Here is a 27,750-nt window from a genome sequence, read left to right as displayed (position 1 = left end):
TTGGATTGGCCTGAGTTGCAGGAGGGTACGTGGACAGACGTTTTAGCCTTCGCCTCGCTGATTGCTCGTAGGCGGGTCGTTGTGTGGAGGTCAGCTTCTCCGCCCTGTGTCTCGTCATGGTGGGGGGTCCTGCTGGAATTTTTGCCCCTGGGGAAGGTGAAGTTTGAGTTAAGGGGGGGCGAAGGAGGGGCTCTACAGTTCATGGGATTTGTTTATCATGCACATTCGGGAGTTGGTTGCCGTTGAACATTAAGGGGGGAGTTTGTTTGTTATTTGCTTTTTGTTTTTACTTATGAGTCGATGTTCTAGGTTCTTGGTTTAGCACAGGGCTAAATAGCTGGCTTTTAAAGCAGACCAAGGCAGGCCAGCAGCGCGGGTTCAATTCCCGTACCAGCCTCCCCGAACAGGCGTCGGAATGTGGCGACTAGGGGCTGTAAGCTAACTGGCCTGTAGTTTCCTGCTTTGTCTCCCTTCCTTTTTGGAAAAAGGAGTTACATTTGATATTTTGCAATCTAATGGGACCTTCCCCTGAATCTAATGGAACCTTCCCCAAATCTAGGGAATTTTGGAAAATTGAAACCAATGCATCAGCTATCTCACTAGCCACTTCTTTTAAGACCCTAGGGTGAAGTCCAACAGGACCCAGAAGTTTGTCAACCTGCAGCCCCGACCGTTTGCTCAATACCACTTCTCTGGTGATTGTAATTTTCCTGAGTTCCTCTCTCTTCCATTTCCTGATTTGCTATTTCTGGGATGTTAGTCGTATCCTCTCTAGTCAAAACCAATACAAAATACCTGTTCAATTTATCTGCCATCTCTTTATTTTCCATTATTTATTCCTCAGACTCACTTTCTATCAGACCAACACTTACTTTATTATTTTATCTTTTTATTTAACGGTCTACAGAAAATAACCAAAGATTATTGCAATATCTTTCTTACAAGTCTCCATTATTTCTTCCTGTATACTCTGTCCTATAGTGTAGCTACTGTTAGGATGGGGCAGATGAAATAGTGGAAAGTTAGTCTGATAGTTCCCTAATTGTTTAACCAATGAATACCATTTCCTTAGTCATAATATAGGTCCAGTTCTTAAGAGGTTGAAGATTTTCTCACTTTACTATTCAGCAAAATCCATTTGTCATACATGCTACCAAACATTCTCGAAAATGTGCTGTAATAATACCAATATATTTTGTTGCATTAATTACAATACATTTATTATTTATGAAACAATGAGGCACATTAAAATACAAATTCTAATGATATGTACTGAAGCGTAAAACAGTTTCTGCTTTTTACCACTCACTTCATATTAACTGTGATTTCCACTGCCCATACCTTTGAACATGAATAACTATTTTATTACAGAGCGTACAAAATTATAGTACATCAATGATGAGACCATTTATTTCCCCAATTACAACTGACACAGTCGAATGTTATCAAAATCTGTTTATTACACATTGAGGCAGTGCCATGTATTATTTCAATGTTCACTGCACTGTGAATATTTGTAAATATGGCAATAAAATAGAATAACTTCCATTGGGAGAAGGCATAACAACTATGTATTTTAACAATCAACTCATACCAGTCAGGAATACAATATTATAGACACTTGTGCTAGCAAATTAAAATAAATGGCAGTCATTCATATAATTTTTAATTCTTTTATTAACGTCTTTGAACAAAGGTTTGTACTGTCTTCCACTCAGAAGGGAAATCTGTAGATGAAAAATATAGTTGGTCAAATTTCAGTGAGTGATCAGATCATAAACAGTGGAAGTACATTCTATGGAAATTATCTAATATAGTAAATAGATCTATTTACTTTTGTCACCTTTCACTTACCAGCAGCTGAAGACCGTTTTCCCATGAGTCCAACAAAATTCTCTAACTTATGTCCTATAAAACAAAGTACAGAAAACATGATCGACTAATTATTGATCTTACCACGGGAAGCACAGTGGCACAGTGGTTAGCACTGCTGCCTCACAGCGCCAAGGGCCCCGGCCCCGGGTCACTGTCTGTGTGTAGTTTTCACATTCTCCCGTGTCTGCATGGATCTCACCCCCACAAATTAAAAAAAGATGTGTAGGATAGGTGAATTGAGCACACTAAAATTGCCCGTTAATTGAAAAAAAAGAATTTGGTACTCTAAATTTATGGGGAAAAAATTATTGATCTTACCATGCATTTGCCAAAAAAGTTTCAATTTTTTTTTAGTGATAGTACATTTTATTTTCCTTGCCTAGATAGTTAATAATTGAGTGTGAGATTAAAACAATAATTCACTTGAATGAAAATTTGAATGTCCAATCATATTGAAATAGAATTCGGTGTTATGATTTTATTTTGATTGCAATTGAATTTGATTATATCATTAGTGGTAATAACCTTTCTAACATTTAACATTTGTTCTCCCTGGAATTTTAAATTATACCCAATATCCATTTTAATTTATATACTCAGAAATAGCTTGTTTTTTGAGATTTTAAATGCTAACTGGAATACCACACATGCTCTTATTATAGTAAGGAATTTGAACCAAGTGTCATTTATCTCTCAGCTTGATATATTTTCCTATCCATGCCTGCCCATGCACACATGCATACAATATGGAAAATTTACATTCAAGCGTGTTTTAAGTTCGAAACAATACATAACAGCTCAGAATTTAGCAAAACATTAGTTTTTAATGTTGCCATAATGTGATGAGAGTTATAGGGGTCTTTATAAAACATCCAAAAGAAGGAAATTAGGATTATCCATAGTTTAAAGCCCCTATTATAAACTGGATATGAGAAAAACTCTCCCTGTCAGAACCTTCCTAAATGCCTGGTGTCTCACCCCCTAGGCACATTGCCCTTGAAATGGCTGTGGTGGAAAGAGATCATTGTCCAACTGTTCCTGGTATATGCCTTTATAAAGAAGGTCTCAAGAGAGATAAAATGGCTTTTGTCAAGGTTTATCCTGAGCAGATCCATGATGCATTTTGCTCCATGGGTTGTTTTAATTCTGCACAATCTTCTTTGGAGAACAAGTACACAGCATCACAGTTTAAAATCTTTATGAAGCATATTGTTCAAATTGTTTATGCAATAAATATATGATCCATCCCAGTCGCTCATTCTCACTGGTGATACATCTCCGTACAGCATTGGGGCGGTGCAATCCCATTGATGGGACAATGGCACAAAGGGCCTCATCACATACGCTTCCAAAAACCTGGCAGGTGCAGAACGCACCACACCCAAATCGAAAACTAAGAGTTCAATGCTGAATCCAACCCAACGAATTACAATTAAATCAATATAATGTTTTTTACAGCTTGACATTTTATTTTGTTTTTCAGTTACTAGCCATTATCTTTTCAAAACTTACTTTTGCGAGTCAGTGGCTTGTTTTCTGAAAAGGAAGGAAAAACAACTAAACTTATTTTTCGAACAAACTTTCCTGAAATAAGAAATATAGGCCTAGTTTGAATCACTCACTTTTTTGAACAGCTCTTCCTACCGTTATATCTCCAAGTGAAGATTACCAGGTCTGTTTAATGCATCTTTGGTGAATGGTTTTAAACAATGTGTGAATAGTTTCAAGTGTACCCTGCTCTTTATTCTCCTTCAATGTTGCTGTGTGTGCCATCAATTACATTCATTATCCTGAAATTAATCTCTGCTGCCTCTTAACTAAAACATTAATGTACAATGATCTCCATATATTATTGAGAACTTGGAGACCAAATTTAAACCAATGTAATATAAACTTTATTTCACTATTTCACACTCCAGGTAAGAATCATTTCTCCATGGGCCAGATTTATTAACTTAAATGATATTCCTTCAGGTTGGCCTCACTACTTTTGTGGGAAAAATCAAACAAATTTCATATGGTCAATCTAGCAATTAAAGACATTGGGCCGGATTCTCCATCCAACGATGCCGGAATCGTGAAATACGATCGGGCGGAAAATTGCGCATAGCCAAAAATCATGGCCGGCATAGGGTGCCCGACAGAATGCCATTCTCCGGTGCCTCAAAAGTGGCGTCAATGCATTCTACGCCCCACGTACATTAAATGCCGTTGGCATATCATTAACGGGCCCAACCTGGTACTCTCCAGGGCTTCCATGATGCTCCCCCTCTGCCAGGAGGAATTATCGATGGCGAGTTTCACTTGTGGTTTTACAAATCGGGGAACAAGTGCCATGGCTGCTGAGGAGAGAGGTCCCAGACGCGCGCCGTGGGCTGCCGGTCCTGTCGCTGGCTGGGGGTGGGCATCTGTCAGGGCCGGGTTGGGGGGTTATGGCGGGGAGTAGCGGGCGGAGGGGGGGTGACCAGGGAATGGACCGTGGCATTGGGTGTCCAGGCACTGACCACCATTTTGGGTGTCCAGGCACTGACCACCATTGCCGCGGCGCGCAAGGCAACCCTCGGCGGCCCATAGTTTTCAGGGTGACATCAACCATATGGATGCGTCCACCCCCCCACCCGGAGGCCACCTGCCGTCAGGGCATCATATGGCCCACCCATGGGCAACGCCCACAGTAGCTCCAAAAGGCGGGCACGTGCATACCACTGGCATGGGTAGTGCCAGCCACCACTACCCCTGCCAGCAGGAATGAGTGCTGGGGCCAGAGACCCCCGCGGTGCCAGGCACCAAAGGGGCCAGGTGTGCAGTGCAGAGGGCAGAGTGCCAGGGGGTAAATGCGGTGGCAGGGGCTGCAGTGCAGGCCGGAGCCACCATGTAGCCCATTGGACCTGGCTTAGCACAGGGGTATGCACCATGCTAACATGTCTTGCCTTTCAACCTCTGCAGACAATGTATTTCGGAATCCAACCAGGATTCCCTGGGGGATGCACCGAGGCTGTACGAGCAAGAGTAGCTTGGGGAGGAACCTGCAGCAGTGGAGCTTGCCCCAGAAGAACAGAAGCCAGCTGATGAGGATGAAGAGCCGGCCACCCAACAGGCCAAGGAGGAGGTGGGAAGGAGACACCACATTACCGGCAATGCCTCTCCTTTGAGTTCCTGCCGAACAGGGCGTGTCGTCAAAGACTCTGGCTGAGCAGGGGGACCGTACCGTATATCTGCTGGATCATGGTGCACCTGGAACCGCGGGGGTATGGGGGGTCAAGAGAACGGTTGCCCTGAACTTTTTCACCACGGGGTCCTTCCAGGCACCAAATGGGGACCTGTCAGGGATCTCTCAGACCTCGGTGCACAGGTGCACCCATGCCGTAATGGAGGCCCTGTATGCCCGGTTGGCACAATATATCAAATTCAATGTGGACCGAGCCCACAAGGATGCCCGGGCAGTGGGTTCGCCGCCATCACCAGAATGCCCCACGTCCAGGGGTGATCGACCGGTGGTGTGTCTCCCACTAGCACCAGCGCATATGGGGCCGGTCTTCACGTACCGAAAGGGGTTCCATTCGATGAACGTGCTGCTGGTATGCAACCACACCATGCACGTCATGCACGTCTGCGCCCGATACCCAGGCAATGCTTTCATCCTGCCACACTCAACAGTTCCCGACACCTTTGAGGTGCACCCCCAGGTGAGGGGTTGGTGTCTGTGCGACAGAGGTTATCCAGTGCAGTCATGGCCGATGATGCCGATCCAAAGGCCACAAACCAATGCGGAGACCCGTTACAATGGCACGCATGCTGCACTCCGGCGCCTGTTCAGGTACACTGAGGGAGAATTCAGAATGTTCAATTCACCTAACAAACATTTCTTCCGGGACTTGTGGGAGGAAACCGGAGCACCCGGAGGAAACCCATGCAGACATGGGGGACAACATGCAAACTCCGCACAGTGACTCAAGCCGAGAATCAAACCTGGGTCCCTGGCGCTGTGAAGCAACGGTGCTAACCACTGTGCTACTGTGCCGCCCACCAGGAAGTTAATAAGAACAGGAAATATAAGTGATATTTAACATATGCACCAAAAGCAAATAGAGATTCAGACGAGGAGATGTAATTAAGGAAGAGTGATAAAAGAACAGAAAACGAAATTATTATTTCTGTCAATCTCCAACATTTTGTTTTGAGAGATTGAGAGTTCCCAATTGTAAAAATAAATTTCAGGCCAAGAGAGGTTGTTCAAAATTAATTATTGCTTATTACACTGTGAATAAACTCAGTCATTCTTGCATGCAGTCACCTTAACTTTTTCAGCTGTTTTCATTATGGGACTAGTGGGCAAGTTCACACTTTTACAGTGATTTCAGCATCGAGTCTATCAGCAAGGCAGCAACGCTGCACCATGTGGAGGAACAGGCTATCTCTGATAATTGCTGAATTTCTGTGTTTAACTGTATAAATCCAAATGCCAGACATTGCTGTCAGATTAATGCTTATGTCCTCGCCATTATTATTGTTGCAGCAAAATTGATGCCATTGAATTTCAAACAATATGAATTCACAAGTGAAAGCTACATAGATATGTTATATAAATTCAAACATTTACCTTCTTTTTAATGTTTGACTTAAATGAAACTGTATATCCAAAAGCTTTAACCATCACTAAAAATGCATTAAGTGCCTGATAAACAAACAATATTATTACTGGAGCGAATTCTTTATCTAATTGAGACAATGTATAAATAGTGGCCACCCAGGAAGATCCACAGCTTAACCTTGGTTTACACTGAGCTAATTAATCTTGGCTTTGGGAAAAAATGGGAGAATTATGAATTACTCAATATCCATTGGCTAGGAAAGAGAAAATCAGTTAGAATGTGTGGTTCAATTTATATTCAGTGTGATCTGCTAAAATGGAATGCATTACTGATAACACACACTATTCAGACTCACACAAGAAATGGTGGAATGGGAGAATCTGTATCCTGGTATGAATCAAGGGGGTGGGACAAAATAGTATTAACTCATGCTGACAGAAATATAGCATATATTTAACGACAAATACCATATATGGGGCGGCACAGTGGTTAGGACTGCCACCTCACAGCGCCATGGACCCAGGTTTGATTCCGACCTCAAGTGCCAGTTTGTGTGGAGCCTGCATTTTCTCCCCGTGTCTGCGTGGGTTTCCTCCTGGTGCTCTGGTTTCCTCCCACAGTCCAAAGATGTGCAGTTTAGATAGATTGGCCGTGCTAAATTACCCCTTAGTGTCCAAAGATTAGGTGGGGATACGGGGCTGGGGCAGGGTAAGGGCCTAGGTAGTGTGCTCCTTCGAAGGGTTGGTGTAGACTCAATGGACCGAGTGGTCTCCTTGTGCACTGTAGGGATTCTATGATATGCATTTTTATCAAGTTGAGAGAATGCTGGATCATTCAAATATAAGAACATAGGTTAACAGTAGATATTTAAACAAAACTCAAAGTACTTATATGCTTCAATTTGTTATGTTGTAGTACATTTTACCAAACTTTGGGCTCTCTACATTTTTTAAAATTCATTTTTATGTGGTGTGAGTTAAGCTGGCTAGGCCAGCATTTGTTGCCCATCCCTAACTGCTCTTGAGAAGGTGGTGGTGAGCTGCCTCCTTGAACCGCTGCAGTCCATGTGGTGTAGGTACACCCACTGTGCTATTAGGGAGGAAGTTCCAGGATTTTGACCCAGCGACAGTGAAGGAACGACAATATATTTCCAAGTCAAGGTGGTGAGTGACTTGGAGGGGAACTTCCAAATGGTGGTGTTCCCATGTATCTGCTGCCCTTGTCTTTCTAAATGGTAGTGGTTGTGGTTTTGGAGGTGCTGTCTAAGGAGCCTAAGTGAGTTCCTGCAGTGAATCTTGTAGATGGTACATACTGCTGCTACTGTGTGTCAGTGGTGGTGGGAGTGAATATTTGTGGAAGGGATGCCAATCAAGCGGGCTGCTTTGTCCTGGACAGTATCAAGCTTCTTGAGTGTTGTTGCAGCTGCACTCATCCAGGCAAAAGGGGGAAATTCCATCACACTCCTGACTTGTGCCTTCTAGATGATGGATAGGTTTTGGGGAGGTTAGTTACTCGACGCAGGATTCCTAGTCTCTGACCTGCTCTTGTAGCCACAGTATTTATATGGCTAATCTAGTTCAGTTTCTATTCAATGGTAATCCCCAAGGTGTTAATAGTGGGGGATTCAGTGATGGTAATGCCATTGAATGTCAAGGGGCGGTAGTTTGATTCTCTCTTATTGGAGATGGTCATTGCCTGGCACTTGTGTGGCGTGAATGTCACTTGTCAGCCGAAGTCTGGATATTGTCCAGGTCTTGCTGCATTTTCACATGGATTGCTTCATTATCTGAGGAGTCGTGAATGGTGCTAAACATTATGCATTCATCAGCGAGCATCACCACATCCCCACATCTGACCATATGTTGGAAGGAAGGTAATTGACGAAGCAGCTGAAGGTGGTTGGGCCTAGAACACTACTCTGAGGAACTCCTGCAGTGATGTCCCAGGACTGAGATGACTGGCCTCCAACAACCACAACCATCTTCCTTTGTGCGGATTCCTTCCTTTGATTCAAGCAGTGGTGAGTTTCCCCCCTGATTCTTATTGAATCCAGTTTAGCTTGGGCTCCTTGATGCCATACTCTATCAAATACTGCCTTGATGTCAAGGGCAATCACTCTCAGCTCACCTCTGGAGTTCAGCCCTTTTGTGCATGTTTGAATCAAGGCTGTAATGAGGTCAGGAGCTGAGTGATCCTGGTGAAACCCAAACTGAGCGTTAGTGAGCAGGTTATTGCTGAGTATGTGCCACTTGATAGCACTGTTATTGATGCCATCCACCAGTTTCCTGATGATCGAGAGTACACTGATGGGGTGGTAATTGGCCGAGTTGGATTAGTCTTGCTTTTTGTGTACAAGACATACCTAGGCAATTTTCCACATTGCCGGTAGATACCAGTGTTGTAGTTGCACTGGAACAGCTTGGCTAGTTGTGGCAAGCTCTGGAACACAAGTCTTCAGTACTATTGCTAGAATATTGTCAGGGCCCATAGCCTTTGCAGTAGCCAGAGCCTTCAGTCATTTCTTGATATCACATGGGGTGAATCAAATACTCCAAGATGGCGCCGAAGCGAGGCGACTCTCTGCGAGCTCTCCCAAACAGATCCACTTTTTACTTAACCTATACTCGTTCTAATCTTTAAAAATTAACTCTAAAACTAACATTATTACTAACCTCTCTCTCTTATCTTCTCTTGCAGGCTTGAACATCCTCCGAGGTCCGTGGAGACCTTTTGACCCGACCCGACCTGACCTCCGTGACCTGGAAGATCGGGCCCATATCGGAAGTGAAGCCCTGACCTCGATTTGTAGCCGACCCGGACCTCGGAGCTCCCAACCCGGCCTAACTACCGACGCCAGTCCCCGGAGCTCCCGACCCGACCCCCGACAGCAAGACCCGGCCCAACGCGACCCCCAGAGACCCGCCCAGCGACCCGACCTGGCGAGGCCCGCCCAACAACCCGACCTACCTGGTGATGGAAGAAAGAAAAATCCACGTGGAGGCTCGACCGGGCCTACTTCAAGATCCGACCCCAGGAGCGCCCAGGGAGGGAACAGACCACGGGACCCAGCCCAACCTGCCTCAGGAAGCCCCTGCCCACGACCCAGGACCCCCGAAACGGCGGAGACCCCGCGCGAGGACCCAAACGTGCTGCAAGGTATTCTCGCACCTGCAGAACGCCGGGACCCATCCGGATCGCAAACATGCCCCCCTAGCAACCCCTCTACCTCAACCAGCGCCCAGGACCCTGCCAGACGCGACCCCAGATACGTAAACAGCGCCCTGTTCCCCGCCAGCGCCCTGGACCCCGCCAGACGCGACCACCTTCCTTCCACAAGAGCTGACATCTGCCATCGGATCCCAGGATCATCCAGCAGCAGCCGCCGACCGAGGGAAACGCGGCGGTCTGCAGGTTAGACTGAAGCAACGCGGTTTCAAGACCCCTCTCCCCAGCATACTCCTGGCAAACATCCAAGCGATCGAAAACAAGCTAGATGAACTTAACGCCAGACGTACCTCTCAGAGGGAAGTAAGAGACTGCTGTGTGCTCTGTTTCACAGAGACATGGCTCACCCCTGCCTCACCGGACTGTGCCATACAGCCTGAAGGCTTCTCAATTCACCGGGCGGACCGCACGGCATCATCAGGCAAAGCGAAGGGTGGAGGGGTTTGCCTCCTCATCAACTCCTCCTGGTGCTTGGATGTGGCGACTATGGCAACCTACTGCTCCCCAGACCTGGAATGCCTGACCGTGAAGTGCCGCCCATATTATCTTACGTGGGTTCACTTCAGCCATTATCACAGCGGTCTACATCCCACCCCAGGCAGTAGTGAGGAAGGCTATACACAGTAATAAACAACGACGAAACAGAACACCCGAGGCCTTGTTCATCGTAGCCGGAGACTTCAACAAGGCCAACCTCAAGAGTGTACTGCCAAAATTCCACCAGCACATCTCCTGTCCCACCAGGGGCGACAACACTCTTGACCACTGCTACTCAAAACTACCGACCAGTGGCCCTGACTTCAGTCGTAATGAAGTGCTTCGAGAGGTTGATCATGAAGCGCATCACCTCCATACTCCCAGAACGCCTTGATCCACTGCAATTCGCATACCGCTGCAACCGGTCCACATCAGACACCATTTCCCTGGACCTACACTCATCCCTAAAGCATCTCAAAAACAAGGACTCCTACATTAGACTCCTATTTATTGACTACAGCTCCGTCTTCAACACCATAATCCCAGCCAAGCTCATATTAAAGCTCCAAAACCTAGGACTTGGCTCCCCACTCTGCAACTGGATCCTCGATTTTCTGACCAACAGACCACAATCAGTAAGAATGAACAACAACACCTCCTCCACAATAGTCCTCAACACCGGCGCCCCGCAAGCTGCGTACTTAGCCCCCTACTCTACTCCCTGTACACACACGACTGCGTGGCAAAACTTGGTTCCAACTCCATCTACAAGTTTGCTGACGATACGACCATAGTGGGCCGGATCTCGAATAACGATGAGTCCGAAGACAGGAGGGAGATAGAGAACCTAGTGGAGTGGTGTAGCGACAACAATCTCTCCCTCAATGCCAGCAAAACTAAAGAGCTGGTAATTGACTTCAAGAAGCAAAGTACTGTACACACCCCTGTCAGCATCAACGGGGCCGAGGTGGAGATGGTTAGCAGTTTCAAATTCCTAGGGGTGCACATCTCCAAAAATCTGTCCTGGTCCACCCACGTCGACGCTACCACCAAGAAAGCACAACAGTGCCTATTCTTCCTCAGGAAACTAAGGAAATTCGGCATGTCCACATTAACCCTTACCAACTTTTACAGATGCACCATAGAAAGCATCCTATCGGGCTGCATCACAGCCTGGTATGGCAACTGCTCGGCCCAGGACCGCAAGAAAATTCAGAGGGTCGTGAACACCGCCCAGTCCATCATACGAACCTGCCTCCCATCCATTGACTCCATCTACACCTCCCGCTGCCTGGGGAAAGCGGGCAGTATAATCAAAGATCCCTCCCACCCGGCTTACTCACTCTTCCAACTTCTTCCATCGGGCAGGAGATACAGAAGTCTGAGAACACGCACGAACAGCTTCTTCCCCACTGTCACCAGACTCCTAAATGACCCTCTTGTGGACTGACTTCATTAACACTACACCCTGTATGCTTCATCCGATGCCGGTGCTTATGTAGTTACATTGTACATGTTGTGTTGCCCTATTATGTATTTTCTTTTATTCCCTTTTCTTCTCATGTACTTAATGATCTGTGAGCTGCTCGCAGAAAAATACTTTTCACTGTACCTCGGTACACGTGACAATAAACAAATCCAATCCAATCCAATCCAAATTGACTGAAGACTGGCAAATGTGATGCTGCGGAGCTCTGGAGGAGGATCAACCTAGATTTCATGCATTCATGCATAGCTTTATTTACTCAACTGAAAATTGATAATGGCTTCAAACTGTGCTTTTTTGTTAGTAATCATGTATGCCTGAACCACCACTGTTAAAATAGCAATTCCATTACATTTATGCTGAAATTGGGAGGGGGTAGTGCACATCGTGTTTAAAACATCATGGAGTAGCCTTTTTAGTGTAAAATATGGTGTAAAATTTAATACAGTATAACAACCGAACAGGCGCCGGAGTGTGGCGACGAGGGGATTTTCACAGTAACTTAATTGCAGTGTTAATGTAAGCCTACTTGTGACGCTGATAAAGATTATTATTATTACTTTATAAATCATTTTTGAAATGCATCCATTAAGACCTCTGTGTGATATTGTTGTGCTCAGTTGGAGAAGGTAGTCTTTGATGGACTAACTTGGCATCCATGGTGGTTTTGGACATGAATTGGTTCAAAAGAGTTGAAGACTAGACACTAAACTGATTTAAAGCAATTTGACATGAGGCAATTTCCAGGAAGTGAGCTCACATACCTGGAGCTTGCACCATCTCCAAACTTTCAGTGTCCGGTTCAGGCTAAGAATAGAATGACCATTCAATGAATGATCTACGATTTTCTGAATTTAAATTTGAATACTTGTAGTTTTTGTACAGAATGAATGGTCATGCCAGCTTTCTCCTCAGTTATAATTTAACCACACATTGAAAAGAGGTCCTTTACCAATGGACAGATGGGCAGATACAGCAGATACCATTGGCTGGATTCTCCAAAAATGGGGCAATGTCCCCACGCCAGTGTAAAAACGCTGGAGTTTTACTCTAGAGATTCCTTAAAAATATTAGCAGCTATTCACCTACCTGCAGGGGGCTGGCAGGGCCCCGGAGTGCTACTCGCAGCTTCAGCTGCGGATACAGGCCCCTGCACTTCCAGGTCCGAGTTCGCGCATGACTGCCGCGCCGAGCGCGATGGCGGACTCAGCCAGCGGACCTGGATGAGGAAAGAAGATCCCAACGATCGGCCCCGTGCCGCTACATATAACACACCCGATCACCGCCTCGGACGCCCATAAGGCCCCCCCAGTACGTGATCCACCCGCCCCCGACCAGGGCAGCCGCGGACTGAGGCCGCAGCCGCCACCTGAGGTTCCCGGCCGGCCAGACATGGTTAGAACCACGCCGTCGGGAACTCAGCCAGTTTTGCCCGGAGAATCATGTGGGGGGGGGGGCCTCTGTCAATGGCGCCCCAGCCACGCCGTGTAATCTGCGCGTGAGCGATTCTCCAGGGACCGGAGAATCGCAGAAGCGGCGCCAGGCACAATTCCCGCGTGAACATCAATTCTCCGTCCCCACGCCAAACGCGATTTCGGCGTGGGACTGCGGAGAATCCCGCCCCCTAATTCCACAATTTCTCTATAACGCCACCATTTCTCTGAGCCCAACTACAATAGCTTTAATTGCCCTCTTACTGAACACTGCTGCTCACTTTTTCGACCAATCAAATCTTTAATTCTCGACTAAACTTCAAAAGATAATCAGGGCAAACCCATATGCAATTATAAAGGAAAAGTCATGCTTCGGCTAATATATTTTATATTTTTAAGGAATAATTAAGCGCATAAAGAGAACGTTAAAAATGGAGTATGTGTGGATTTTAAGAAACAATTTCAAAAGATCCCATGTTATAGATTTATTGCAAAATTAAGGGGAATGTGGATATGGTGATGGTCAAAATTCAGAAAGAAGAGTAGGGGGAAACAGGTCCTTTTTGTATTGGTGTGATGTGATCAGGTGAGTTGTCCAAGGATCAGTGTCAAAATTGTCTTTGTTTTCCAGATATATTAATGATTTGAACATAGGCACAAGAGGAATACGATTGAAGTTTTCTAATGATAGCAAATTATTTACAACTTACACTAACTTGTGAGATTCATACTGAGAGCGAAGAATTGAAAGGTCTGGGTCATCGGTATACCTACTGATGTAAGTGAAGATAGCAAGGTCCTGAAAATAACTATAAGTTTAAATCACAGGGGTATTGAATACAAAATTGAACAGAGATGATAGATTCATGCAAGTCATGCTTTACTCAGGTTCTAGTTAAGTAACTAGGTGGGGAATAATTAAATATTACTGAGCTTTTCGGTTAAATTAAGTTATTTTGTGTTCTGCCTTTGTCCCAATGCAGCACACTATCCAGTGCTCATAAAGTGATCAACCAAAAGCTTGTCAGACCTCTGACTAGATTTAAATGTAGTTATTTTACGGAAATGGTCCAAAATAACTAACTCTGTGTTCCTGACTTTTTTATGACATCATAATTAGCAAAAGCATTGTTTAACAATGTGACAAGCATTAGGAATGGGCAATGAATGCTGACCATTGTCAGCCACGCTCATATCCCAGGAGAGAATAAATAAAAATTGCTGCGTGCTATAACTTTCAAAGTTATTGATCATATACATAAAATATCATGTTTAACGATTGATTCATTATTGTTTGTTATGCATAACTCAAAATACATTTTATTCCCAGGACAATGCAAAACATGGATTGTCCCTCAACAATATTCAGGTTGAACACCACCAGGTGTCAACACCGCCCTGGAGTTGTCCCATCTGTTAGTTAGATTTCTGCCTTCATAGAATCCCGACAGTGCAGAAGAAGGCCATTCGGCCCGTCAAGTCGGCACCAACCCCTGGAAAGAGAACCCTAATTAAGCCCACACCCAGTAACCCCACCTAACCATTTTGGACACTAAGGGGCAATTTAGCATGGCCAATCCGCCTAACCTGCACATCTTTGGACTGTGGGAGGAAACAGGGGCACTCGGAGGAAACCCACGCAGACACGGGGAAAATGTGCAAACTCCACACAGTCACCCGAGACTGGAATTAAACCCGGGTACCAGGAGCTGTGAGGCAGCAGTGCTAACTGTGCCACCGTGCCGCCTTCATGGGGAACCTCAATAGAAAGCATTGTCTTTTTACATTGTGGATTACCCAGCTGTGCAATATTTGGCTATAACAGCAACCGGAGCCCAGAACAATCGTGAGCACGTGTGGTTGAATAGTCTGATTGGCTTTTTTCTTTTATCCAATCTGTTTCCACATCTAGTGGAAATCACATGGATCAGTATTACTAATAGTAACCAACCACGTTGGATGGCAGCTAAGATCATCTGTAAAATCCACCTTAAAACATGTAGACTGCGGTTTAAAACGCAAGATGTAGCATTTGGGATTGGGGGAAATTATCACAATTATAACCGCTGATACTTAAGACGTTGATTGAGTTTGCAGAAAGGAAAACTCAAATATAAAATAAAATGCAGGTCAATAGTAGAAACAGAAATACTGGAAATCTCAGGTTTAGCCACGCCCAGTTTCCGCTTTAAGAACAAGAACCCTTTTTGTTTAGATGTGATCGCTCCGCTGTGTATTTCCAACATCTTCTGTTTTTAGAAATACGTTACACTTGTTTCCATTAGGTGTCAGTTTATGCGATTTAATTTTGTTTTGTAAAGTACTTTCTGGGAAGCTTTGGAGCTTGAATGTAGCAATGCGAATGGACAAGCTGGTGGAGTCACCAGCTGAAATAAGTTGGGAAGACCGTAAAAACAACCGAATTTACTTATCAACACTGCTGAAAAATACACTTTACCGAATGATCGCCTCCCCATTAAGCCAAAGAACTGGCCGGGCCGCGGTTTCCTGGCCACGCGCTTCAGCAGATCCCGGACGGAATCCGGCTGCAGCTTCTGGTCCTGAAAACACAGGGAGGCAGGAAAGAAAATCAGGCACTATTTAAACCCTCTTCAGTAACAGTGTTCTATCAATGTTGCAGCGTGCCACTTTTAATCTCGGATGACCATGTATTTTAAAGACTATTTGCATTTCAATTACATTACATTTTATAAACAAACTGAAACAAGAATGGTGACCCAGTCTCGGTGCTAATTGTTTATGGGTGCAACGCGGGTGGATGTTGCAGTTCCCATGTGATGGGTTGCTGACGAGTTTCCCGCCAATCTGTCTCTCCTGGGTTTTGGCTCCCTTCACTTCCTGATGTTTCTTCTTCGGGCAACAAGTTCAGTAAAAGTAAGCGTGCCACTGCAGAAGGAGGTTAGAACCATATAGTACGAACATACTTAGAGCAACAGGCCTTTCTATCGTTAACACACGCGCAGTTACCGCGTAGAACCCCACTTACCGAAGCTCTTCCTAAATGCACCACCACATTTATTTGATGAAAAAAGGTCTGGAAAATGCCCATTGTTGCTCTGGCAGACTCAAACACTGCAATTTTACAAATGCCATTTCAAATTACTAAATAGCGATGCTCACAGACGTGTTGCTGGATCATGGTCCACAATTGGATATTCGGAATCCATATTTCCAGATCTACACGATATAGAATCAAGAAGGTAGTTTGAGATGTAATCTGCCATGTGCACAATAGCGCACGAGTGTTGGGAACAAACGCGGTTACCAATGATTTCCATCAGTTTTACATGTGATTGAATTTGACTGCACACATTTAATTGCAGCCATACCTGACTATCCTCGCCCAAACATCTAGCCAGAAGTTCACAATTATAGACAAATCTTAATAAATTCACACTCCGCTTGCTGAGCAAAGCAGGAATAGATTCTCACTGAAATGACCTTGTGTTCCTAGAACTAGCATATCCATGTCTATTGGTATTGATTATAATGCCATAGCAACTCGTTTTTAAAGTCGCCGCATGTGTCTGTGTGAGCAATATTTTCATTTAGTATTGCAAAACTTTCGAGTCTAGGTCCTCCACGCTTCTTGGTGGAATCAAGTGAACATGCCCTGGAGTCACAAACCAAGATCGGAGAGGATTCACCTGTCCAACTATCTGTTCAATGAAAAATTGCTTCGTTCCCTCTGACTCCTCTTAGCGCTCACTTCCTACCCAGTGATATGTCAGGAAGCATCAGTCAGCCTTGTCCACGAGTAATAAGTTCCTGGCACCGATTTCAGTGGTGTAACTGGAAAAATCGTGTCGCACCGCGAGAGGAACAAACTGGGATTTGTCAGTTAGGAATTTCATCTGATTAGATTGACATATAAATGGATGTGACTATGTATATTTAATTGTATTCATAGCTGACTATCCACATTAGGATGCTCAACTACAAAATCATTCATTAGTAATCTTATCAAATTCCCCATCCTCTTACACTTGCGTTATTGATAGATCTCTACCGATTAATCACAGCAATGAACGAAGTGCCGCTATAAGGAGATCTGGCTATCTATTGCATTTGAAATCAAAACGTCCTGTGAGACAGTATCACATCACATAGCCCTTAAACGATCTAGCATGGTGAGACACGGGGAACGCGAGAACTAGAGATACATGGCAACGTTTTGTTTCTGTGACTTGGAACATTACCTGGCTGTGGTCGCTAGCGGCCCAGAGAGTCACCACTTGGTTTGGAGAAATCTCTTCGCAAAAGACCTCTGTCAATACCAAGATGCTGACAGTCAGTGCGAGCAGCCGGAGAGTTCTCATCTTGGGAAGGCGCTCACTCCGGCTGTGTAGAGCTGGATCTGCGGAAGGAGCCTGTGCAGTCGAGTAGAGTGCTGAAGTGGCTGCGCGCTCTCTCTGCCAGAGGAGTGTGCCCGCTCCCTGGCCCCGCTCCAAGTCGTACTTTTCCGTCCGATCCCGAAAACCCCCGAGCTCGCTCGCTCCTTTGTCAACCCGCTCAGATTGCCCGCCAACGTGTCTGACTGGACACTGACAAGGACGGGCCAGGTGCAGTTTGAAAGTCTCAGATTCCAGATCTCAAAACCAGAGTCTGAATGAAAGTCCTGCTGAATTCCTTACAATTTTATACCCCGCACCAGGGGGTCGATACAGCGCAGGAACTTCACTGATCCAAAAATAACCCTCCAGGAATTCGAAGGTGAACGAGTCTTCCCCAGTCTGACGAATTGAATTAAAGATCAATATTTAAGTGCAGAAATGTCAAGATGCATTTTTTCTGCGGTCTGATTGCTTAAATCATTTTACGGATGTGAGTAATAGTATTAACTGCGTGCCTAAACCGACGTCAGCATTTTGGGTTAATATTTCATTTCGATTCAATAGGTGCCCCCCGGAGTCAATCATTTCATTAAGTTTTTTATAACTGCAATTAGATTATTTGAAGAAAGGAGCTCCTTTGAATACATATGAGACAAATCAAAACCGGTTTAGAGACAAATCACATTGTAATACAAAGTACCTTAATCTTTGGGGAAATGCACTCAAGGTCCGAATTTGATACGCCCAAGCCTTCTGAGAATACCATTTACTTGAAAGTTAAGCGATGCAGAACATGAACTGCATTTAAACTCCAGTGTAATGTACATGTTATTTTTTGAATTAAATGGCTAGATGTTAAGATTAGTGAAGCATGTGCAAATCGTATTATTACCACGAAATAAACACAGATTAATGTTACGTGTTGGTTTACATTTTGTAAGTGAGCGTTTTACTGCAACTGTGTTCAATTTATTAATTTGCTTTGCGAGTTTTTCTTCAGCTATTTCGTAGATGAACAAAATGAAAACATCGCCCAGGGTCTGAAATTCGGCATCTCATACTTTATCTCAATTAACCGTGCCTCTCTCTGATTACTCTGCTTTGTGCAGCAATAATTTGGACAGGAAATTTTAACGCGTTAAATTTCTGAAGATGTTTGTATCAAAGATAATGTCAGAGGAATGCGCATACATCAAATTGGCCTCAGCCAATAAAGCTGAATGTTCGATGTCATTGTCGACATTAGAAAGGTAGGAAATGATGATATCAACAACAAGGGTGTGTGAGACTCAGGCCCTTTAGTTGGGGAGTGGGGGGAATGTTCTCTTCCGTCACATTTATCGTGAAATCTTCGCACCGCTTTTGAACTATACTCTTGATTAAATTACTCGCTGCAAACCTCCCATCATTTTCACCATCACTTATCACCATCATTTTCCAGTGACGGTGATAAGAAAGATAAACAATATCTAAAGACCTCCCGCAAGGCTGCATTTGCAACTTAGTTGACTTACGGCAAGATGTAGCTGCAAACTGAAAACAAATTGGGAATTACGAAATGCAATAGCATGATATTTAAGACAACAAAAATATTTTCATGTTTTTTTTTTCGTTTTGTAAAATCAGTTTAAACCTCTTTCCCCAGGTTTACCTTAAGTTATCGTTGTAGCTATGTATATATACCATATTTGAGGTTCGTTACCGTTTTCTTCCACTATAATTACAAGTACTCCCAAGATGATTATTTTCGCAGGGAACTCGATCTTGGTTTAGTGAATTGGAATCGTTCTTAGCATCAGTAATTTGCATTTATTTAGCAACTTTGACATCTCAAAATGCTTCAATGGGACATTATCAAACATAATTTAACACCCAAACCACGTAAGGAAGTGGGATAAGTTACTGAAAACTTGGTCAAAGAGCTAAACTTTAAGGAGCGTTTTAACGGTGGGGACGAGATCGAGCAGGTTTAGAGAGGAAATTCTAGATTTTAGGCTTTACACACCTAAAGGGCTAAAGGAAGTTACAGACAGGAAATGGGTGAAACTGCAGAGGGATTTAAACATGAGGATGAGAACTTTAAAATCCAAGCGTTCACCAATTGGAATCCAATGTTAGTCAGCGAGCACAGGGCTGAACCGCACTTTGATGTACTTTAAGGGGTCGAAGTGGACGCGGCTGCACGTTTGAGAATAACACTGATTTGGAGCGGGATGTAGTTATGGACCGCAGGCAGACGGTGTTATATTGTGAACACTAAAACATCAATGATATCACATTAAAACGTTCACAAAGTAAACGGTTAACCATATTCAACTTCACTCCAGACGCCCAGATTACCTCTGACATAGATCAGTTTAAGAGTGCATCTATAATATGGCGACCAATCTGGGATTCTCCTTCCCCGGGAAGGGTGGTTACATTTCCCTGACAGCCCTCAACTTGTAAATGTTGAAAACACTTAAATCAAGTCAGTTCACAAAATGCTCAGCTAGTCCAGAGGACTCATGGGGGGATTTTTAAGCAAACACTGTACTGGAGTCATAAGGATTCATTCCAGTAAGTCACAGTTGTGTTGATAAGTTCTGTTGATAATGTGGACAGGCTCTAAACTTATTTTTTTTAAAATCATTTTACGGGACGTGGGCATCGCTGGTTAGGCCAGCATTGATTGCCCATCCCTAGTTGCCCTTCAGAAGGTGATAGCGAGCTGTCTTCTTGAACTGCTGCAGTGCCTGAGGTGTAGGTACTCCCACTGTGCTGTTAGGGAGAGAATTCCAGGATTTTGACCCAGGGACAATGAAGGAACGGCAATATATTTTTAAATCAGTGCAGTGAGTGACTTGAAGGGGAACGTCCAAGTGGTGGGGTTCCCAGGTATCTGCTGTTCTTGTCCTTCTAAATGGCAGTGATCATGGGTTTGGAAGGTGCTGCCGAAGGAACCTCAGTGAGTTCCTGCAGTGCATCTTGTAGATGGTATGCACAGCTACCACTTTTCCATGGTGGTGGAGGGATTGAATGTTTGTGGAAGGGGGAGCAATCAAGCGGGCTGCTTTGTCCTGGATGGTGTGGCGCTTCTTGAGTGTTGCTGGAGCTGCACTTACCCAGGCAAGTGGAGAATATTCCATTACACTCCTGACTTGTGCTTTGTAGATGGTGGACAGGCTTTAGGGGATCAGGAGGTGAGTTACTCGCTGTAGAATTCCTAGCCTTTGATGTGCTCTGGTAGTCACAGTATTAATATGGCTAGTCCAGTTCAGTTTCTGATCAATGCTAACCCTCAGGATGTTGATTGTGGGGATTCAGAGATGGTAATGTTATTGAATGTCATGGGGCAATGATTAGATCCTCTCTTGTAAGAGATGGTTATTGCTTGGCACTTGTGTGGCATGAATGTTACTTGCCATTTGTCAGCTGAAGCCTGGATATTGTCCAGGTATTGCTGCATTTGGACATGGACTGCTTCAGTGTCTGAGGGATTTAACTCCAACTCAATCTATAAGTTTGCAGATTATATGACTGTGGTGGGCCGTATCTCAAACAACGACAAATCAGACTACAGAAGGGAGATAAATCACTAGGTTGCATGGTGTACCAAAAACAACCTCTCTCTAAATGTTAGAAAGACCAAGGAACTGATCATCAACTTCAGGAAACGTAGCACGACAGACTCCCGTCTGCATCAATGGCTCCGAAGTGGAGATGGTCGATAGCTTTAGGTTCCTGGGGGTCACAATCACCAACAGTCTGTCTTGGTCCACTCACGTTGATGCAACAGTCAAGAAAGCCCAGCAACGTCTCTACTTCCTATGGAAGCTAAATAAATTTGGCATGTCTGCATCGACTCTCACAAACTGCTACAGATGTGCGATAGAGAGCATCCTATCTGGCTGCATCACAGCTTGGTACAGCAACTGCTCAGTCCAAGATCGCAAGAATCTGCAAAGTGTGGTGAACTCAGCCCAACGCATCTCACAAGCTTGCCACCCGCACACTGATTCTGTCTACACCTTCCTGTCTGCCTCAGGAAGACAGGCAGCATTATCAGAGACCCCTCCCACCCAGGCATTGCCTTCTTCCAGACCCTTCCATCAGGCAGAAGGTACAGAAGTCTGAAAACCCGCACATCCAGACATAGGAACAGCTTCTTCCTCACAGCTACAAGACTCCTCAACGACTCCCCCTCGGACTGATCTGTTCCCTGTAAAAACACTATTCACTATGCTGCTCTTGCTCATGTATTTGCTTTGTTTGGCCCCTTGTCCTGCACTGTAACCAATCACTGTTTGTCGATGTACCATTTGTCAATGTTCTCTGTTGATTATTCTTTTTGACTATTATGTACGTACTGTGTACGTTCCCTCGGCAGCAGAAAAATACTTTTCACTGTACTTCGGTACATGTGACAGTAAATCAAATCAAAATCAAATCAAGGAGTTGGGAATGGTGCTGAACATTGCACAGTAACCTACAAACATCCCCACATCTGACCTTATGTGGGCCTAGGACACTACTCTGAGGAACTCCTGCAGTGATGTCCCGGGACTGAGATGACTGATCTCCAGCAACCACAAATATCTACCTTTGTGCCAGGTATGACTCCAATCAGCGGCGAGTTTTCCCCCTGATTCCTATTTACTCCAGTTTTACTAGGGCTCCTTGATGCCATACCAGGTCAAATGCTGCCTTGATGTCAGGGGCAGTCACTCTCAGCTCACCTCTGGGGTTCAGCTCTTTTGCACATGTTTGAACCAAGGCTATAATGAGGTCAGGAGCTGAGTGATCCTGGTGGAACTGAGCGTCAGTGAGCAGGTTATTGCTAAGTAAGTGCTGCTTGATAACACTGTTAATGACGCCATCCACCAGTTTACTGATGAACAAGAGTACACTGATGGGATGGCCAAATGCTGCCTTGGTGTCAAGGACAGTCACTCTCTCCTCTGGTATCATCTCTTTTCTCCATGTTTGAACCAAGGCTGTAATGAGGTCAGGAGCTGAGTGACCCTGGTAGAACCTAAACTGAGCATCCATTATTTTACAAATCCCTGTGAATGTGATTTCTTGCAAGGACTATGGGATTGCGGAATTATCCTGTAGCCAAATAGAATGACAACTCATCCAGACCAGAGAAGACAGCCCCTCCTGGGGCAATTACTCTTCTGCAGAATCTAAGGGGCAAACTCAGAGTTAACCTCAAATCTTCGTGATGCAAGTGTGATGGTATAATTTTGGAGTTTGGACCCTATCTAGCTGCAGGGAGGTGTCAGTTTTCACATGTATGCTGACCAAACTGAGCTCCAAGTCACCCCACTGTCTCTACATTATCAGACTGACATCCATCACTGGAAGAGCAGAAATGTCCTCCATTTCAATATTGGGAAGACCAGAGCAATTCTCTTCAGACGAGCTACAAATTCTGTTCATGAGTTACCAACTCCTTCCCTCTCTGTAACAATGATCCGAACTTTTTATTATAATTCCTTCACAGAATGTGGGCACCCCTGGCCAGGCTAACATTTACTGTCCATCCCTAATTGGCCTTGAGAAGGTAGAGGTGAGCTGCCTTATTGAATCACTGCAGTCCATGTTGTGTTAGGAACACCCACAGTGCTGTTAGCGACAGTGTTCCATAATATTGAACTGCGATAGTGAAGTGGTCCAGGTCAGCATGATGTGTGGCTTGGAGAGGAACTTGCAGGAGTGTGTTCAATTCATCTGCTGACCTCATCCTCCTAGATGATAGAGGTTCTGAATTTGGAAGGTACTGTTGGAAGGGCCTTGGTCCATGCTGCAGTGTATCTTGTAGATGCTACACAACTTCCACTGTGCATCGATGGTGGAGAGGTTGGATGTTGAAGGTGGTGGGTGGGTGCCCTAGATGGTGTTGAGTTTTTTGTGTTGTTGGAGCTGCACTCATCCAAGAATGTGGAGAGGATCCATTATGCTCCTGACTTGTATATGGTGGACAGGCTTTGGGGGTTCAGGAGGTGAGTTACTGTACACAGAATTCCCTGCTGCTGACCTGCTCTTGTAGCCATGGTTTTTACATGGCTAGTCCAGTTCCATTTCTGGTCAATGGTAACCCCCTGGATTTTGATGGTGGGGGATTCAGTGATGGTAATGCCATTGAATGACAATGGTAGATGGTTGGATTCTCTCTTATTGGGGATGGTCATGACCTGGTACTTGTATGGCACAAATTCTCCATGCCACTTATCAGCCCAAGCCTAAATGTTGTCCAGGTCTTGCTGAATTTGGGTATGGACTGCTTTAGTATCTGCAGAGTCGCGGATGGTGCTGAACATTGTGAAATCATCAGTGAACATCCCCATTTCTGACCTTATTATGGAGGGAAAGTCATTGAAGAAGCAGCTTTAGCTGGTTGGGTCTAGAACACTAACCTGAGGATATCATGCAGTGATGTGCTGGAACTGAGATGATTGACCTCTAACAACCACAAGCATCTTCCTTTGTACGACCACTGTCTGAACCAGACCGTTTGCAACTTTCAGGTCCTATTTGCCTGAGATGAGCTTCCATGCTCATATCTGTGTTATCACTAAGATGGCCTATATCTACCTCTGTAACAGTGCCTGATTCCCACCCTTTCCCGGTTCTGCTGCTGAAACCCTCATTGGTGCCTTTGTTACCTGTAGACTGGATTATTCTAGTGCACTTCTGATCAGCCGGAACTTTCTACTTTCTATAAACTTGTAGTCAGCCAAATGTACATTGGCTCCTGGTCAAGCAACCTCTCAATTTTACAGTGCTCATCCTTTCATTTCAAATCCTTCTATGGTTTCCCCCTTCCTTATCTCTGTAAGCTCCTCTGGCCCTTCAACCCGCTGAGATACCTGTGCTCCTCCAAATAAGACCACTTGAAAATCCTCCATTTTCACCACTCCGCCAACAGAGGCCGTGCTTTCAGCTGAGTAGGGCCCAAACTCTGGAATTCCTTTGCTCTGGTCATTTGCTGTAATATCTCATGTGGCAGGGTGCCAAATTTTGCTTTAGAATGTTTCTGCGGCCTTGGGACGTTTCATCACATTAAAGGCGCTAGATGAATCCAACGTGTTGCTGTTGCTGCGCTGAAAGCCCCTGCGGTAAGCTTTCCCCCAGTGCTTCAGTTTCACAGAGCATAACTGCAGCCCAAAACAATTGTTCAGCTGGACCTTCTGCACGCTTTTAAATTAGCATGCAGTTGCTTTCAATGCATTAGAATTTGCAGACTAGGCAGATCCACAAACTCGGAGTCAGGCAGTCGAAACCTGGTGCCGGTGGCTGTGAACTGTCACTATTGATCGAGGCCAGTGGCTATCGATCCAAGGGCACTTCAGATCGCAATGACTGCGCATGGCCCCATTTGCACCATGTTCTGTTTCACAGTGATGCTGAAGTGACAAGTGAGTCAGCCCGAGTGCAGAATATAGCTTGTCTAACGCCGCTAGTTTCCGGTTATCTGTGAGATTATTCTTGACATTTTATAATCAGACCTGGAGTTTTTGGAAGATAGTTTGGAGTGCCAGCACTTGCCCACGTTCACATTGAAAAGTTACCGAGCACGACTAGGATCAGTGTGGAGATTATCCGCAAGTGTCGCGTGGGTTTTGTTGACTGAATCGATTTCGGATCCCAGACTGGTAAGCACACAACAGCAGCAGCTTTAGCAACTCTTCCTCCCTCACAATTCTCTATTTTTAAAAAATTCTGGTTCAAAATAAATGGAGAATTATTTGGGCAGTTGGGCTTGTTTTGCCGAACATTGCGAATTACACTGGCCAGTATTCCAGACATCTACTGTATGGAGAGATTCCAGCCTCTGACACACATCCTAAATTTTAAAAAACTATGAATTCAACTGTAAATAAATGCTTATTCAAGCCAACTGACTTCATTGGAATGATTGACCATATATTTCAATATGTTACGATTAAGTTAGAAAAGTAATTTGTCGAGTTATCAAAGGGTTCTTTTCCACGATCACATTGTGTCTGGACACCTTTCTCCATAATGGTGGTGGTTAAATGGAATACAAATGTTGCTGTACGTACACCTACAAAACCTACTTCGTGGAGATGCTGGCGTTGGACTGGGGTGGGCCAGTAAGAAGTCTTACAACACCAGGTTAAAGTCCAACAGGTTTGTTTCGAATCATTAGCTTTCGGAGCACTGCTCCTTCCTCAGGTGAAATCTACTTCAATCAAGGTCAACAGATCAAGGAATTAGTTTAAACCAGTTTTTGGGAGCAGAATAAACTAACGGTTTAGCCCCTCCTAATTTTAATTGCCTCCATGCTGCCCTGCCTCAGCAGCACCCAACTCTCCCAGTGGAATGCTTCATTGTGTTAAAGGCACCCCAGAAGGACAAGTTGTTTTTGTTGAAAGGTACATCATGCTCCCTCTCAAACTGATCACACACCTGCTCCTCCACCTACCTCTCAACAAGTGCCTTTTGCTGGTGTCAGGCAGTCAGCTGGGCGAAGACTCCCAAAGTCATCTATCAGCAGCCTGGGACGGCAGGGTGGCACTGCTGCCTCACAGCACCAGAGACTATGGTTTGATTCTCGGGTTTACACATTCTTCCCGTGTCTGCATGAGTTTCCTCCGGGTGTTCCGTTATTCTCCCAACAGTCCAAAGATGTGCAGGTTAAGTGGATTGGCCATGCTAAATTGCTTCTGGCTGGGATAAGATCGAGGATTGGGCTGGGGTTGGGTGCTCTTGCCGAGGGCCGGTGCAGACTCGATGGGCCGAATGGCCTTCTTCTGTACTGCAGGAATTCTATTAATTAAGCAGCCTTAAAGGCTACTCACTATGGCCAAATCAAGTGACCTCACCAGAGGTTCAGCAACTTTCTACCTTCCAAGTTATACCCAATAGGATCCTTGTTGCATGAGCACTGGAATAAATAAACAAGCAAATAAGACAAGCATTGGAGTTTTGGACAAAGATGATTTGTAAATATGCATATGTCACATTACCATTTGTCAGGGCTGGCACAGTGGTTAGCACTGTTGCCTCACACCGGCAGGGACTGGGTTCAATTTCAGCCTTGGGTGACTGTCTGTGTGGAGTTTGCACTTTCTCTCCATGTCTGCGTGGGTTTCCTCCAGGTTCTCCGGTTCCCTCCCACAGTCCAAAGATGTTCAGGCCAGGTAGATTGGCCATGCTAAATTGCTCCTTAGTGTCCAAACATGGGCAGGTTGGATAGGGATAGGGCAGGAAGTAGGCCTCAATAGGGTGCTCTTTCTCAGAATCAGTGCAGAATTGATGCGCCGAATGGCCTCCTTCTGCACTGTAGGAATTCTATTCAAATCAAGACTATATAGTATTTTAGAATAGTGCTAAAAAAAAATTTTTTCGTTGAATTTCATTCAATTGAATATTAGGAAAATCAAAACCTTTGGTTCCTGTCACAAACTCTGTTCCTTAGTCACTGACTTCATTCCTCTTCCAGGACACTGTCTGAAGTTGAACCAGACCTTTCACAACCTTGGCAATTTATCTAACCCTATAAGATAACTGGACCAGTCATATATATCCTGTGGCTTCAAGAGCAAGACAGAGAATCACAGAATTGTTATGGCACAGAAGGAGGCCATTTGACTGACTGGTCCTCCAAATGAGCAGTTCACCTCGTATCATTCCCCAACTTCGTTCCATAAGCCAGCGCATTCTTCCTTTTCAGTTAACAGTCTATTTCTGTTTTGATGCTTCAATTCAACCTGCCTCCATCACAGTCTTAGGCTATGAGGTTGGGAGTTCAGCAACAAGTAACTTACCTCCTGACTTCTCAAATCAGGAGTGTGATGGAACACTTGTCATTTGCTGGATGAGTACAGCTCCAACAAAACTCAAGAAGTACAACACAATTCACCACAAAAACAGCCCATTTGATTGACACTATGTACCACCATCAACATTCACTCCCTCCACTATTGGCACTGTGTGTACCATCCAGAAAATGCATTGCAGCAACTCACCAAGCCTCCTCCTCAGACAGGCACCTTCTAAACCTATGACCTCTCTAACATCTGGATGAAAAGCACAACAGGCACACATGCAAGTTCTTCGGTGGGCAGGACTCGCACCCATAAGTGGCTGGATTTTGAACTCCTGGCCCGCCATCACTGCACACCGTATAATATGGCAATTAGCTGATTGATAGCTTCAGGGCGGGTTGTAAGCCTGCAATGTCAGAGGATTCATATTCATCAGCTCAATTCGAGCAGGCAGGTTGTCCAGTGGCCGAAATCGTTGGCCTGACCCAGTATGAGCTCACTCATTTAAAGGGCTGCCTGGCATAGGGC

At 44.9% G+C, this 27,750-nt stretch overlaps 1 protein-coding gene across 2 annotated transcripts; it reads right to left on the bottom strand.

The window, feature by feature from the left end:
* Positions 1-1,193: 1,193 nt before the first annotated feature.
* Positions 1,194-17,886, bottom strand: LOC140405789 (protachykinin-like). Of its 2 annotated transcripts, XM_072494221.1 has the most exons (5): positions 17,309-17,863; positions 15,547-15,649; positions 3,388-3,411; positions 1,855-1,908; positions 1,194-1,727 (listed from the first exon to the last, which is right to left on the bottom strand). In XM_072494221.1, exons 1-5 carry the CDS (start codon positions 17,426-17,428, stop codon positions 1,678-1,680), a joined length of 351 nt encoding a protein of 116 aa, XP_072350322.1. In that variant the 5' UTR covers positions 17,429-17,863; the 3' UTR covers positions 1,194-1,677. The 2 variants fall into 2 exon arrangements, with proteins under 2 accessions (XP_072350322.1, XP_072350323.1); XM_072494222.1 differs by lacking the exon at positions 3,388-3,411 and having other exon boundaries at positions 17,309-17,886.
* Between the last annotated feature and the right edge of the window lie 9,864 nt (positions 17,887-27,750).

The sequence above is a fragment of the Scyliorhinus torazame genome, unplaced genomic scaffold (genome assembly GCF_047496885.1).
Source record: "Scyliorhinus torazame isolate Kashiwa2021f unplaced genomic scaffold, sScyTor2.1 scaffold_236, whole genome shotgun sequence".
NCBI lineage: Eukaryota > Metazoa > Chordata > Chondrichthyes > Carcharhiniformes > Scyliorhinidae > Scyliorhinus > Scyliorhinus torazame.
The sequence above is the reverse complement of the archived record's forward strand: the minus strand, read 5'-3'. Positions and strand labels throughout refer to the sequence as shown.